Source organism: Pholis gunnellus (assembly GCF_910591455.1).
Source record: "Pholis gunnellus genome assembly, chromosome: 2".
Lineage (NCBI taxonomy): Eukaryota > Metazoa > Chordata > Actinopteri > Perciformes > Pholidae > Pholis > Pholis gunnellus.
The window spans coordinates 7,118,416-7,134,770 of NC_136536.1; the positions used below are offsets into that span (position 1 = coordinate 7,118,416).

General features: G+C 43.7%; 1 protein-coding gene across 1 annotated transcript in view; it reads left to right on the forward strand.

The window, feature by feature from the left end:
* The window catches only part of camta1a (calmodulin binding transcription activator 1a), a gene marked incomplete at both ends in the record, with an annotated part of 267,332 nt that overhangs the window by 245,432 nt on the left and 5,545 nt on the right, over nucleotides 1-16,355 (forward strand). Inside the window, 7 exon segments of the mRNA XM_079175695.1 lie at nucleotides 798-924; nucleotides 1,497-1,631; nucleotides 13,761-13,945; nucleotides 14,146-14,336; nucleotides 14,446-14,524; nucleotides 14,693-15,044; nucleotides 15,186-15,661. Coding sequence (XP_079031821.1) covers nucleotides 798-924; nucleotides 1,497-1,631; nucleotides 13,761-13,945; nucleotides 14,146-14,336; nucleotides 14,446-14,524; nucleotides 14,693-15,044; nucleotides 15,186-15,661 — 1,545 coding nt within the window.

A 16,355-nucleotide genomic window follows, 5' to 3' on the forward strand; every position in this document is an offset into this window, starting at 1 on the left:
TCGTCACACTACACTCTGTGTTTGGGTTCCAATTGCAAATCTTTCCAGAGACAAAACACACATATCAAAATGGCCATTGAAAATGATCTAACTGGGAATGTTTTGTTGTTTGTTGTTCTTTTGAAAATATTAATTGCAGCAGTCAGAAATCAATTATTGTCTTGATATTAAAGCTAGAGTGGGAAATGTATTTTAAGAAACTTTTTTTGTTGTATTTGTTGAAGTTCTTTTCATTCTGACAGAAATCAATAAATCAAACGCTCTGACCAAAATAAAAATAAAAGTCCACCTACCTGCGTGCACTCACTGCATGTCACTGTTTGCTGTTCTGTTTGTCAATAGATCTGTCTGGATAAAAATGAAATAAGCTGCATTTTAGATGAAGTTTGAGTTCTAAAATTATTTTACTGAAATATTTGACAAAACATATGTAGACCTTCATACATTGTGCGTCAAATCCCCATTTCCCACCACTCAATAATTATGTAATGTACTTGTCATTGATAGTTATGTTGTCGGCAGTAATACCCCTCTTAAACCTCCAGAGGGCAGCACAATATTTTAAAGTCAGCATTGGCTGAGTTCTTAAAATAAAATAGCTGTAGTGAAATAATGTTGCTTATCCACATGATGGCAGCAGAGATCAGTATCAGGGTTGTCTTCTGCTCCTTGGTGCCATTCTTACCGTTGCACACTAGATGGCAGGGTAACAACAGGTAATGTAAGTGGGGATACTTAAACCTGACTTGGCAGTTGTGTTCAGAGTTTGTTTTATCCATTTGTCCTGTTTTTTTCAGGGGGGAGTTAAGGTGCTGATCACTGGGCCCTGGCAGGAGGCCAGCTCAAACTACAGCTGCTTGTTTGACCAGATCTCAGTCCCAGCCTCTCTCATCCAACCAGGGGTGCTGCGCTGCTACTGCCCAGGTACGACACGTCAGAGAAGAGAGGGGACGTTTATCAAGAGGTTTCACCATCACATTATTCGTGGGCCATCAGAGGAGCTGCTGGCACTTCAATTGTTTTTGTCTTTCAACAATAGGCCAATTTCTATCATCAGTAATGCATTTTGCGTTCCTTTTATGGTTTATATGTTGCTGTTTCCACGGTTGTGGTGCTTAGTATTGCGTGAACCAATAATAAGATATTTTATCAATGACACCTATATCGTTACCTTTCATTTATTTGTTTGAAGTGATAGCCTGCAGGTTGACAATATACAGGTGATGAGGCCGGCAAGAAGTTCTGTGTATTCATTAAAGATTTTTACACATAGATTTCTAAGGTTAATTCATCTCAACATTTCGATGTGCCTGTATGAAAAGCTACTGTATGTCTATCCAACAGAACAATGTGATTCAAGCCCTAAATTATCATTTTTGTTTATACCGACAATAGTCTCACATAGAAAATTGGGCCAGCCAAAACTGACCACGTAATTAATAGTGACATTGTGTTTACTTTAAGTGATTAATTCTCATCATCCTCTTCCTCTCCAGCTCATGACACAGGTCTGGTGACGCTGCAGGTGGCAGTAAGTAACCAGATCATCTCCAACTCGGTGGTGTTTGAGTACAAGGCCCGCGCTCTTCCATCACTGCCATCATCTCAGCACGACTGGCTCTCGCTGGATGGTAGGTCTCTCCTCAGTTTTACGCTAGCTTTGGTCCCTTTGTCCCGACTCTTTCTATCCGTCCTCTCTCTGTTTTTCTTTGCTCCTTACTTCTTTATGTTACTCCTAATTCTTCTATCTGGCTCTCCAAACCTCATGTGGCTTTATTGATTTTGTTTATTTTGATTAATGACCTGCTGGACCATCATGCATTACAAATCCTCTCTCTAGATATGCTTTAAAGGAATTTGCCACAGCTTACACATTCACACACATTAGCTTCCCTTGGAGACAAACAAGTCTGCAGGATATTTGTAAATGCGTCGGAAATTGCCTGAAGATGAACTGTGACCTTAATCTTTTTTTTAAATCTAAATACATAGCAAAGGCGTGTTATGTATTTTATGCAATGAAATAGGCAATTTACCTCACTCACTGTATGCTTGTTGTTGTTGTTAAATGTTTCTGCTGCATTGATATTGAGCTTGGGTTGAATTTTGGTTGGAATTAATGTTGCTACATCTCACATCAGGCAGGGCGCTAGAAAGATAACAAGAAGATAATGAGTTGAAGGTAAAATCTTGTGTTTCTGGCCATAAAGCATGCTGGTTCTTTGGTTCTTTGAACCTTCAGTACGTTGTTATCACAGTTGTTGGAAGGCACCTTTTGTTGGTACTAGGGCTGGACAGTAGATACAAAATGACAATTCTGCTGTCCACGTTAATGAAGACTAACGAAATGTATTAAAGTGTGAAGAGTTGTCTGATGTAATGCTGTAGAACAGATTATTATTGTTATTGCTATTATTATTATTGGACTAACGTTGCATTATTTTACTCTAATATCAAGTATATCAATATCTGAAAAAGATTTGTAATATTATTGTGTTTTTGATTTTAACCATACCGCGCAGCCCCACTGAGTATTACTCAAGATAAACTCATTTGAGAAATAACTTTGTTGTTGTGTTGTGTTTGGGATGTGTTGGATGAGACTTTTTCATTTTCACTTTGCAGTCTGTAAATATACCACATGTCATATTTAAAGTGTCATTTTAAGGTCAGCTCAGTGAGAGAACGCCTCATTGTCTCATCTTGCCTATGTTACAATCAGCCAGAAAGTTATTGTGTTTAACACAATGACAAATATGGACATCAGTCTTTGTGAATTGTGCTGAAATTGTTTTGTGTGATCCCCTTACAGTGAAAAAGCCTGAGTAGATCAGCATTGTAGAGGGCTTTTACATATAACAACGTATGCTGCAGGGTTGGCAAATTTCCATTCTGTCAAAATGCAGATGAAGTCTGTGAGTCAGAAGACCTACTGTACGCATGTTCACCAGAACGTAATGAGTATGTAAGTAGTCTGTTTGTGTATGTGTGTGTGTGTGCTGCTGGGGGAGCGTTGCTGCAGTGCTTGAGCATTGACAGGATAAAGTAGGGCACGGCGAAGCACAGGCTCACAGGACAGCTGCATTGCAGACGGCCCTTGAGGGAGTGGGAGTGAGTAATGGAGAGCTGGCGGCTCCCATGCACAGCAGTACCAGTGGATCCCTCCGCCATTCATACCCTACTGCCTCACTGGCCCATTCACAGAACCAGTTAAGGAGGAGCTGACTGTCTCAGGGAAAACACAACCCACCCTATTACCTTACTTACATTAACCCCTTTCCTGCCATCTCTCACTATTTAGTTTTCATGGCAGTATGTGGTGCCCTATTTGAGGATGGCGAAGACATGTATCCACGAAGATCATCGACTGATTTGGGATTTTTTTTAATTGTAACGTTTTGCTGGATTTCAGATTTATTCATCTTTGTTGCATTCAGCTACTGATAAACCATTTGTCCCTAAAATGATTAGAGTGAGACATTTAATTTAGGAAAATACATTTGCAGTATTGTCAAAGCAACACAACAAGTTTAAAATCAAATAACACTGAGATTATGTGATACAGAATGCATAAAATGTGTGTGCGTGTGTGTGCTTTGTTCCATACCTGTGTATACAAACTATGTAACATTATGTCAAGTTGATGTTGCCCCATGTGAGTTCTGAGTATCTGTGTGTGTGTGTGTGTGTGTGTGTGTGTGTGTGTGTGTGTGTGTGTGTGTGTGTGTGTGTGTGTGTGTGTGTGTGTGTGTGTGTGTGTGTGTGACAGAATGTGAGCCACAACAAGTAGGGAAGCCTCATTTCTGTTGTTGCTCTGATTCCGTGTGCCTATCACACACATGACGGTGTGTTACTAGAATAAACCAGTGCTCCTCTGGGGTCCATTGGACGCTTGTGGCTAAAGTATATGTGACCAGCAGCTTCGGGACCAGCGCACTGTGGACAGCGACTCTGGCACAGAGCTCACTCTAAACTTAAAACATAAAAGTAAACGCTGTGATCTGTTGGCCCTTGTTTACCCCCTTGCAATCATGGAGAAATTCAATTTCCACGGCGGCATTTAGACTATATGACTTGTTTCAGAAGTAGGGCGGGATGTAATCACTTGGGCACGTGCGGTCATCACATCGTTAATGTCCACAGCGTTGAAGCACAACAGGAGAGGCGAGCAGCGCTTCTCGTCGAACGGAATAGTGACAGACAGTTAGTTTCAACACTTTCGACACACTCCTGTGATTCCTGTTAACGTGACTGTGCACACTCACGCTACTTAACCTCTACGGCAGGTCACCTGATTCAAAATAGGCTGTTGACTTTACGTGCCATATACGTGCAGCATTTTTGTCCGAGTCCGCAGCGGTGTGTGCTACATACAAGCTTTGCGAGTTGTTCTCCCGCGGAAGACTCGCTCTGCTATGATGTGCTAATGGTACAGCTGCCTGCCTGCCTGCCTGCCTGCCTTGATTTGTCATAATGCAGAGTGGGGGAAGGGGCGCTTTTTCCTCTGCAGCACTGCAGGTACGGAGCCATGGGCAGGACAGGAAAAAAAAAAAGCTCTCGGAGCTGCAGAGCACTCCGCGTCCGCCCCAATAAGTCCCCGAGCTCCGATCCCACGACCCCGAGCCGGGAGAGGTTTCGCTGGGAGCTGCCAAGTCGCAGCCCCGCATAGCGGCATAACTTATCTGTTTGCGTTCAAGGGAGCGCATTGCCAGTACTGCCAGTCCTGAGCTGAACTACACCAGCGTGACAAACCGAGCAGACCGCGCACACACAATGCAGGAGCGGAGGAGTGGGCGTGTTTGGGTAAACATGGTAAACTACCGCAAAACAGAACAAGATTTAGTTTCGGACGCCAGGCTGCGAGAAGGCGAACCCGGTCGTGTTTTGAACGACTTTCTCCGGTGCGGGAGAGACTCCTTGCGTGCGCACAGTGAACCGAATTCAGAGCCACACGCGTCGAGCAGAGTAGATCTTTTTGATTGGCAATTCTTCTATTTATTATTGTTGTTGTTGTTATTTTTTATGACATGCCAAATAACGAATGATAATAATAATGCGATAAGGGGCGAGCGTTTAGGAGCAGGACCTCGAGGAGGAGGCGGCAAACGGGAACTAGGGCGTCTGTTTACCGGCGGCACGTGCGCACAACGTCTCAGCGGTATTTGTCATTTTACTGCAGGCTGGGATAGCAGCGACTACTAGAAACACAAGGAAAGTGTGCATGTGTGTGTGAGGTGAAACAAGTGAAGAGGAGGAGGGGGCTATTAGAGGAAGAAGAGTAGTGAGCGGTCTTCCTCTCTCTCTCTCGCTCTCGCTCTCTTCACGTCGCTCTCTTCCCTCACTTTGTTCTATTGTTGACGAGTCCTCTGTTGAGATTGAGATTCAGTCCACACCAAGGATCTATGTATTTTTTGTATTGTTTCTCCGTGTAACACCATGCAGTAGTCTGACCGTCAGGCTTTGGGGGGAAAACTGCAATTTGAGTGAAATGCAGCTTTGGCTGGACTTTTTTTTTGGGTCAGGATGCCTGTGAATGACACCTGCTTTTCCTAAAAGACAAAAGAGGCAGTACTTTTGAGGTGGACTCTACCAATGGAAAATAAGATAGAAGGTTAGAAGTGTTAAGTTCAACCTATGGCTGTAGTGCTGTGCTGTGCTGTGTTTATGTTGTTTTCACGTCCTGTGTCTTTTCTCGTGAATGCCAGAAGAAGTTGAAGTTACACGTTTTTGTTTTTCCCCGCATGCTTAGTTACTGCGTCTTAATGTGGTCCCACTGTGTCTGTGCTGTAGCGGAGTTTTGAAGGAATGGTCTATTTGTGCCACATGCTTTCTTCAAGTGTTTCATGTGGCTCTGCCTCATTGCAGAGCACCGGAGAGTTGACGTTGATAGTAGCCAACTCCTGACTCACGACTAGTGCTCGGGCATATTAAAGACTCCTCAAGACGCCTTCAGAGACAACAATCAGTATTTGTTTTCATGGCATTTTGAATAACAAAGGAAGTTCTAGCTCTCGTGCGCCTGTTTTTTTTTTCTCTCCAAGTCAGTTACTTTTGGCAAAACCTGCTCTCTCACATTTCAAGGATTCCAGATTCGTTCTTGCCAGTTTCAGTCTGTTCGCTATGCTGAACTACATGGACACCGTGTCTCTGGCTGGTGTCCTTAAACTGCCAGCTGCAAGTGCTGTTTCACGTGTTGTTGAAAGTGTGGCGGTTGCTATAGCGCATTAGAGGGTTGTCGCATCCCCGAGTGCAGCTCAGGATATCGGGGACAGCGAGTCGTCGGTAAAACAAATCTATTTATGCTGTTGTTTCACAGTTCAGATTATTAGTCAAGGCTGCATATTGTCAACAGTGTTGAGTAACAAACAGCTGAAATAGGGCGATATTAAAACCACACGTTGCTACAGTCAACACTTCCGTCGTGAGTGCAGCCGCTGAGCGTTTCAGCACCACAGATCTCTGAACAGCGACTTCACTTTAACCCCGTTTAGTCTTCAAAGTTTGCTTTGGCTCAGTGCTTTTCCCTCACTATTTACAGGGAGAGAATTGCAGATATACATTTATCTACCTGTTGCTTTCCTGTGAAGTTTTCCTTTATTCAATGCATGGAACAATATGCATTGCCCATATTGTAGCCTCTTAAGAGAACTGTGAAAGACACAATACAACAGACCAAAGTTGTAAAGTCATGCACAATATGTTTTGAAGAGATTGGATGAATCACCACAGTGCTTTTTGTATGTTGTGCATAGATCATATGAATTTATTGTAGTAATCTATGTTGTGGCCACTTTAATGCAATGTGGTTTACTAAGTATAATTGGCAGCAGTAAGAAACAATTCCTATCCTGGTTCCACTGCACAAAACCATCTATTAGTTCGACTCGTGTTTAGCAGGAATTTTCTCCCCTTTATGCCATAACCCCAAATAAAATACCTCAACTCTATCATCAAAATCTATCATCATATCTTGATGACAATGTGCATCTTGATACTATCTTGATATAGTGATTCATTGTTATTCAATAAATAAATAGTCATAGTTTTGGCAAATAAAATGCACTGAGTATTTGCAAAATGAACATAACATTTTTAAGTTAAATTAAAGAGAAAAAGTATGTTAATTATTTCCAGCTGTACACTGACTATGTTTACATGCATGCACAAAAACAGACTAATCAGATTAAGACAATAGTTCGATTTAACAGAGTTTGATCACATTTTCAAGGAAAGTTGAGTTAGTATGAGCTTGTTGATATCAATTGAGATGACATCATAGTGTATCAACATATCTCGATATGTGATGATTATCATATTGAATTATCGCCCAGCCCTAATACATATGTATTTGTAAGTATTGTGTATGCAAGTATGTTTGTATGCATGTCGGGGCATGGATGTATATGTGTATATGACCATTATATCAACTGTGTGCATTGTATTTCTCATTGGGGCATTAACATGTGCAGGCTGTGAAAACAGATTTCCCTCCTGGGACGTTAAAGACTTGACTATCCCGCTATCGATCTATCTAAAAATATCTAATAATAGAGAATATAACAACAGTATTATTAGTTCTTGTAATTTTGGTAGCTGTGTTACTGTTGCTGTTGTAGTAATAGCAGGATAAATAGCAACAGTAGTAGTACTAGTAACAGCAGCAGTGATGTGGGAATGCTTGCACGTAAAGGTGATGGATCACCCCACACGAGAGGCTTTAAAGAGATACGTTTAAAGAGAAACAGTCATTTGTGGAGAGCATATCTTCTCTGACTTTTATTGTTGACTATTATTATGTGATAGCTTTCTTCTCACTGTGATGCTACATCGTGTCTAATGCCATTAAATGTAATAATCATGCATTGAAGTCTACCTTCACCAAGCTTACAGTATCACGTGTAGTTTGTGATGGGACTGTCAAATAGGTGTCCACTAACCTTTGCTGAGTTTTAAAGCAATAGTTTGTGATTTGCAGTCGACTACATTGCTTTATGCTGTTTGTGCTGGGATTTGAAATCTACATTATACTGTCCACCTCTGTGCCAACAGACTCCAGTCTGCCTATTTAGCACAAAGGGACAATGTTTTGTATTCTTAGCTAATTGAACGGTATATTAATATCTATAATCCGGGGGAAGTGCTTCTTTTATGTTATGTTGTAAATTTAGTTTTTACTTGCTAATGTGCATATTAAATTCAGGTTCAGTCCCTGTACATGCTGTGTAGTTGCACCCCTCTGAGTTGTCATAAAGCCAAATAAGAATAGAGGGGGTTATAGACATGGTCTCAAACCAAGCATGCATTATATCCCATTCAAGATGAACTGGCTCTAAATCTCAATTCTCTATCGCTGTTCAGTCTGCTGTCTGTCCTCACTAGATTACATTTGTTGCTACAGTACAATATACCATCGATAGGATTCCAGTATGTGACAAAAGACTGGAATATGATTTTAAATTCAATGTTGAAAAAGATTTGGAGGCAGGCTGAGAAATCCTGTGAATGCATTTAGCCTGACTGTGTTGTCTTACTATTAATGGAAAGCTTTGGAGACGTCCTGTCCCTTGGGTTGTGGTGTTTTATATCTGATTGATTCATCTTTGAAATTATTTCTCCACTCGTCTCTCATTTGCACTCCTCCCTGAATCCGATGTGTCAAGCAGTAGCTAGTTGTTTATGCAAATAGGTATCTAAAGATATGCCCGTGTTACTGCATCGTCAATCTATAAAAAAGTCAAACTTCCCTACTTTCAGAGACAAAAAGCCAATACTGCGTTACTCTATTAGTGTGATAGTGGATGACGGTAAATCCCCATGGTGTGCACTCTTGGCATTTTACCCTTCAATATGACACAATGTATCTACTCAGTGTTCAGACTAAACTCATATTGACCTATATAGCTGGACAAATGCCAGTAGGTTAAGAGCTGCTTCACCTTAATGGCAGGATAGAAAAGTATCGTTCAAGCATTGCGACCTTTGTTTGTGGTCATTAAACTGCTGTATATGGTTGTGAATGTTGCAATGAGTTCCACCTGTTGCTGTTGTAATTTGGTGATACATTGCAAGAGAAGAAGTCCTGAGAGGAGGCATCTTGCTGGCTTAACTTGCGTTTTTAGACGTGAAATCAAAATGTTGACATCAAAGGTGGTTGCCTTATGTGTGAAGGATTTCTGCTGTTGTGAACAGGTTGCGAAATGTTGTATGGAAGACCAGTAATGCTCGAAGAACATTAGCCCACTGGCAACTGATTTTGGCTTGAGGGACAGGACATACAAAACATGGACAATCACCAAACAGAGAGGAAACGGCAAACTGGAATGGCAAAAATCTAAACTACATCTGTACAGTATGAATCTGTCATGGTATTTTCTATCTTGGTGTGAATGTGAATGAATTTGTGGATTGACGACCTGCCTCTCACCACCTCCTCATGACCCTGAACAGGATAAGCCGATGGATGGATAGATTGATGGATAGCAGATGGATGGATAGATTGATTTGATGCCATAACATCAGATTGTAGAAAAGAAAGATGTCTGTATTGCACACAGTATTATTCTTTGAACAATCGCTCTGCGAACAAGAAGAAAACAAAAGGAAAAAGACATAATAGATGGAATACCACAACCGCTCATTACGCTGTGGGAACGTAAAGTCAGCCATGTGTTCCAGCTGCGAGGGCTGCTTCCAGATGGCCTGGCCCCTTACCCTGCACGATCACAAATACCAGCCCCTGTCAGTCAGCTCACACAGAGAACCAGAGGGAGGCTGGCCTCTGGGCCTTTCTGCTGGGTTACATGCAAGAAGCTGACTGGCTGCAGGGCGACAATTAGGTCCAGCACTAAACTTGATGGGCACGACCACAAGCAGAGGTTTAGAAGTGAGGAGTAAAGATGTCGTCCCACACTCTATTAGAAGTTCACTATATGGCTAGCCCCACTCCTGTCTTCTCTTCTCGGTTCACCCTTGTTCTTTCTTTACCTGTAATCTCTCCTGCTGTCTTCTTCCTCCCTTTAGGCTGATCTCACTCCCACTGTGCTCCTCAATAAACAGCCCAGTCCTTCCTTCCCCCATCTGTCTGTATGTCAACCGTTCTCATGGGGAGCTGCTGCGATGTCCCAGAGATGAAACAGATCATCTGGGGAAGGGTGGGTTAAAACCCAATGCACGGGTCCTCTGCTCTATACCTCTCTCAGAGGACAGGAGCGTCCTTTGAGAGAAGCAACAGGAGATCTACAGCAATCGGGTGCTAGATTAATTATGCAGACAGTATACTTATGCTATGGATTTTCAGCAGAGCTGACTACTAGACATGTGACTTTCCCCATTTAGCCTAGCTTCTTAATCTCTACGACAGGACCAAGTCACAGACCCGTGTCTGTTGGGTCCCATGATGAAAACTCTAGCAATTTATTCTAATGAGCGTTTCGTCCCAAGGCAAGTGACAAATTTACTCATTTGGGTTATCGGTCATGAAAGTTCAAGACCTCTTTTCACAAAGTGGGTGTTTTTTTTCACATTCTTGAATCATAGTGTTCCCTTATTAGCCAATGCAAGTGTCACCCTATCATAAGACCAAGACTGAGGTATTTTCCCATCCTCTCCAGGCTTTCGTCCCGAAGGTGAGAGGTTTTCCTCTCACTTCTAAGGGAAGACAATTCCGCTCATCATTTTGCAGCGTACTCACTGTCATTTCAAAAAACTCTAATTGTTAAGTCTCTTAGAGGTCATCATTAAAGTAACTCTCAGTATAACCCACAGTAGATATGAGTGCAGGTAGATAAAAGTGTGAGAATTGATGGAGCAATAAAATCGGTGGGGTTTTTTTCATTTAGGAATGTGAATGGCTACTTGTTATGTGTCCTCTCTCCTTTTGTATTTTCCGTACCAATTTGGATGATGACAGTTAGCAAGAGTCCAAGTCCTGCAGGGGAATACATCTACAAAAGCAAGGGGAAGAGATGTATTATAAATATCCACAAGCGAGTGAACTGGACTCATTTGCAGAAACTTTGCCTTGCTTTGGAATGCATATTTGTGTCACGGCAGCTGTAAGTTTACACCTCCGCTGACTGATCAACTTGCATTCAAGTGTTGTCAATATAATGAGTGATACTCTTCCCCATTTTTGCACCCAACTCTTTTTTTTGGTTTAAATTAGCTTGTCACAGTTTGCCCTAAATGTGTGCTGCCACACGTCGTTACAAGGGAGTAAACCGGAGAGTGGGAGGGCGTTAACCACGTCACAGTGTTGTTACGGTTCTGTTTGGCTGCCCACCTTCCATGTCTCCTCCCTCTCCCCTCCCACTCGTCTCTACCCCCATCCTCCCTCTGCAGTGGACGTGCATCGCATTTGGAGCAGCAGGCAGCAGGTGGAGATGACATCATCTGCACTGCAGCACACTGCAGCACTGGGTCTGAACAAAGACATGTCAGCCTACCGCTAACTATCCCCTCTCTCTCTCTCTCTCTCTCTCTCTCTCTCTCTCTCTCTCTCTCTCTCTCTCTCTCTCTCTCTCCATCTCACGGTCTATGTCTCTCTCCCCCCCCTTGTCAGCCAGAGGGAGAGGGAGAGCATAGCCTTGTACAAAGTCAGGTTGTAGTGCTGTGACCTATCTCAACCCTCTGACTTCCTTCCTGACACAAGCACTCGGTCTTGAATAGGCCCACATATTTTTCACCTCACCTATTTCCACAAGTTACCATGTGAACAGGTGAAGACGGATCCCACATAGGAAGAAGCCCTGCAAACGCTCCGAGCGTTTTTCTTTTTCCTGCTTGATAAGCGAGTGATCGGCTGATCTGACAGCAGGCTCACGTAGACAGTCTCCAGCTCACACAGAGACCTCAGTGTTGTCCTCCCAAGTGCATTATTCAGGGTGCAGCATGTTGTCACTGAGAGCACTAATTTACCAGCCAGTGACATTATGTTTTTCTGTCCAATGATAGCAGTTACTTGACCTCTTTTACAACGGCTTATAGGAGGTCTGACTGTGACATTACCTCCCCATGGAGCCCTGAGCCGTGACTGCCAAGGTACCGTAAAGCGCAAATGTCACCAGGTCGTGCTGTGCTGGCTCCCCACTTAGAGTCATTAGGTCCCCACCTCCGGTGTCAACACTGAGAAAAGAGAGTAGGTCAAGTACACAAAAGCACAGCAAAGAAGATTTATGGACTCAATTTTTTCCATTGTTTGCCTTTCTCTCTCCAATTTTCTTTTTTTTTTGCTGGAATACGGAGTCTTTCCCCTCCCCTTCATCAATAAGCCAATAGCACGCAGACAGACCATACACACACAGCCATGTTCCTGTCGCCTAGTTACCGCTCGGCAGCAGGTTGCCACAGAAACGGCCTCATAGTGGCTAAATGGGGAATGCTAATGCAGTCTTCTATACTCCCTGCTGCAGTGGGCTCTCTGTGCCCATCCCATTCCACTGTCTGTACACAGCATACCGTGTGTGTGCGTGCGTGCGTGCGTGCGTGTGTGTGTGTGTGTGTGTGTGTGTGTGTGCGCGTGCATGCATGCACATTCACACACACAAGTGTTCGTTGTTCGTGTGTTTGTTTGTAGGTGAGTGTTCGTGGGGTGGTCCCCGAAATGTCTCGGTGAAGCTTGTGTCTTGTAATCTTACATGAACATATTGCAACAGGTTTAAAAGTGCAGTGTTCGTGAGTGTGTTGACTTTTAACTGTTGGTTACACGAATGCATTTTGTGTAGCGATCACAACCTGCCCGGAGATGTCACAGTCTGCTAATTTCTCACTTGCACCCCTGTCTGTTTCACTAATTCAAATGCATTTGAGTCTTTAGAAGTCACTTGCTCTGCCCTCTCCTCACTAAGGTATTGAATTATGCAGTGTGCTCTATATTTCCAACAAGGCAAAGAAACCTGAGCAGAGACGACCCGCAAAAAAACTAAACTGACTGACGACACAGGGTGCAAAGCAGTAGTTGCCTCCTGAGCACTCTGAAGTCTTATACACCTCCATCCGTCCTGATGTATGGAAACGCTGGGTTCTGGAAACGTGCATTTACTGATTGATTCTGTACTGGCAGCTTCTTAGTCCTGCTACCATACAGACTCATGGAACGGGGGTGGGCTGGGACTCCGTGGCCATGATAGAGTGTACTTAATCGGCTGTACACTCCCCTCCAGAGCATGTCTGAAGCCCTTTGTGAAAGGGTGGACACATTTAACATGCCCCCACTCATTGGCCAATCGTTACACCTGTATTAGTCTGCTGGGGCTGTGTTTGAGTGGTGCGGGAGAGATGGCAATAAGAGTTCAGTGATGGCAGCCATTAGCAGATGATTGATGGGCTTTAAAGGTTATTTTAGTAAAGCCAATGTTTTCATGAAGTCAATGATTGATGCTATTGTTTTCACTCACACTCTGGGGGTATTAATAATGATTATAAGGGTTTTTTATGTTACAGCTGAACGTAGAAGATTACAGTGACTTTCCATCAGCTTTGCTGTATCTTGGAAATGGGCTAATGCATTTGCTCCTAAATGGTTGATTGTGTGCCTCATGATGTTAAGCCCCAAGTCACTGCGACAGTCTTATTGCTGCTCAGAGCAACATATTTGGTGCAGCTTGTGGTGCATACTGTGTGATCATTTGTCTTGTCAGGACACAGGGTTGTTTGTGTGCTGGTAATAGCAAAGACAGCCATTTTTTTGAATTTATTTTTTGCACACCGAACGCTACTTGTGTGCTGACGTGTTCTTCTTCTGTGTCCCACTGTTTGCCTAGATAACCAGTTCAGAATGTCTATCCTGGAGCGCTTGGAGCAGATGGAGAGGAGGATGGCAGAGATGGCCAGCCACCAGCAGTCGAGCAGTGCAGGGAGTGGCGGAGCTGGGGGAGGAACAGGGGGAGGGGGAGGAGGAGGAGGGGGAGGAGGCGGAGGAGGTGGAGGCAACAACAGCCAGTCACAGGTAAAAAGCCACATCGCGCTGCTCGTATGTCGTGCACAGAGACGTACATGTGACAGTACACAGCAAGCACATTGTGTTTTGTCTTTATCGATTGACATAAGTACTGTATATCTACATGTAACATAATTGTGTGATTTTGTTGTTGTTGAGGAGGCGCATATACAACATCCAATAATAATATGCTCTTCTGTGTATGTAAGTGTCTATCTGGTCAGGCCAGCAGCTCCTTTGAGAGTCGTGTCGTTGTGGTCTGTGAGAAGATGATGAGCAGAGCTTGCTGGGCCAAGTCCAAACATTTAATCCACTCCAAGACCTTCAGAGGCATGACACTCCTTCACCTGGCAGCAGGCCAGGGCTACGCCACCCTCATCCAGACACTCATCAAGTGGCGGTGAGAACTAAATACTCTACATTCTGTTTAATGGCACTTTTGGTTTGTAATTGGTGTGCACCACACCACACAGCAGTGAGATACTAATTGTTTTCTCTCTTTTATCCAGCACCAAACATGCTGATAGTATTGATTTGGAGTTGGAGGTGGACCCTCTCAATGTAGATCACTTCTCCTGCACCCCGCTGGTAAGAGAGCTGAAGTTTACATGTTTAAAGCTGCACGAGCTAGAAAATCCTAGTTTGTGTGATGAGAGAAACCTGTATCCAATCAATGCTTGTTCAACAGTCTGGTGTAACCCATTAACTTAAGTTTCCCTTTGCTACTTTGTCTTTTTTTGTCTGTTTTCCATCCAGATGTGGGCATGTGCACTGGGTCACCTGGAGGCTGCAGTGGTCCTGTATAAATGGGACAGACGTGCCCTAGCCATCCCAGATTCTCTGGGTCGCTTACCCCTCTCAATTGCCCGATCTCGTGGCCATACCAAATTGGCTGAATGTCTGGAGCAGCTACAAAGGGAAGAGCAGCAGCCGCCAGCCCCTCTACCACCCGCAACTCGCATGTCTTTCTCCCCAGCCCCCGACACCCAAACCACAGACAGCTGGATGGTCAGCTGGGCAAACAACAACAGTGGAGTAGCACCCAGTGGCAAGAAAGGGGGTCCTGCCACCACTACAACCACATCCAGCACTACAAGCCTCAATCCAGGCCAGTAGACTTCTCTTTTTGCTTGTCTCTTACTATACACTATTAAGTGGATAGCCTCACATAGGTCACAGCAAGATTCCTTATTTACTGTCTTTGTTTGTGTATTATGCAGCTAATTATTACATGTTGTGTTTTTAACAGACCTGAGAAGGCCCAGGTCAGAGCCCTCCAACTACTACAGCAGCGAGGGCCACAGAGACCTCCCACTAGCTAAAAAACATAAACCCAACCCAGAACTGTTTCAGACTCGGCCCGACAAGGCCATGTCGGTCCCCCTGAGCCTGGAGCATCAACAGCTCCACAAGCTGTCCTCTAGTCCAAAGAGCCTGTCCTCAGAGGGCCTGAGCTCAGACAAGGGCCTGTCTACAGGAGGCAGCACGGGGACAACCAGATGGACCTCCAGGGAGAGCTTCTCGAGCAGCGGCATGGGTAGGAAGGCGTTGGGTGTCAGTGGAAGCAGCAGCTTGGGGAAGGAGAAACTGGTGAACCGGTTGCGTCAACGGGAACAGCTGGGCATGCTGGTGATAGCTGACAGAGAAATGGCTGATGCAGAACTATTATCCTATCGGGAAGATCTGGAGAACCAGGACTGTCTCACACAGATGGATGACCTGCAGGTGAGAGTAAACAACTGTTTACTCAGTCAGCTAAATGTGTAGAACTTGGCACTAGGACGGCCACAGATGAAAGGTTCAAAATAATTCCGGCCAAAAACCATATTGCTTTTGATTTCAAATGCCTGCATCACAAAAATAACATAAAATAATATTAGCCTAATTGCAGCTGATGATGAGATGCATGGAAACAAACAATCAGGGGGAACATCTGTTTTAACTGATCTCCTTAGTTTTAGAATATTTCTTTTGTGAAGTTTGGTAAAAAAAATATAGTAGTATATAAAGTATAGTTCTGATTTTATGTATACATATATTCTTAGAGGGAAGCTGCATTATGGATAATTTAGTGGCACCACTTTGGAAAGTGGTATGCCTATGAATTACATTGTCACTCGTGAAGAAAGCTAGATGATGCAACCTCTTTTATGTCCGCCTTCTGCATTGGGTAGGCTGCATGCACCAGACCAACCTGGCACTCTGTCGATGACCATCACTGCATAATAAACTCTCTATTGATCCCCTTCCATAGCCAAGGGATTCTTTCAGCCATCCATCTCAGGCTAACTACTCCTCCAACAGATCAAGTGCTGGATTAGGAATTTTAACAGCATCACTTCATTCCACTCTTTTGGCTTCGTCATATGGGCAAATTAGCCATGCATGTCTAGATCATGTTCAGTCACCCAAATAGGTT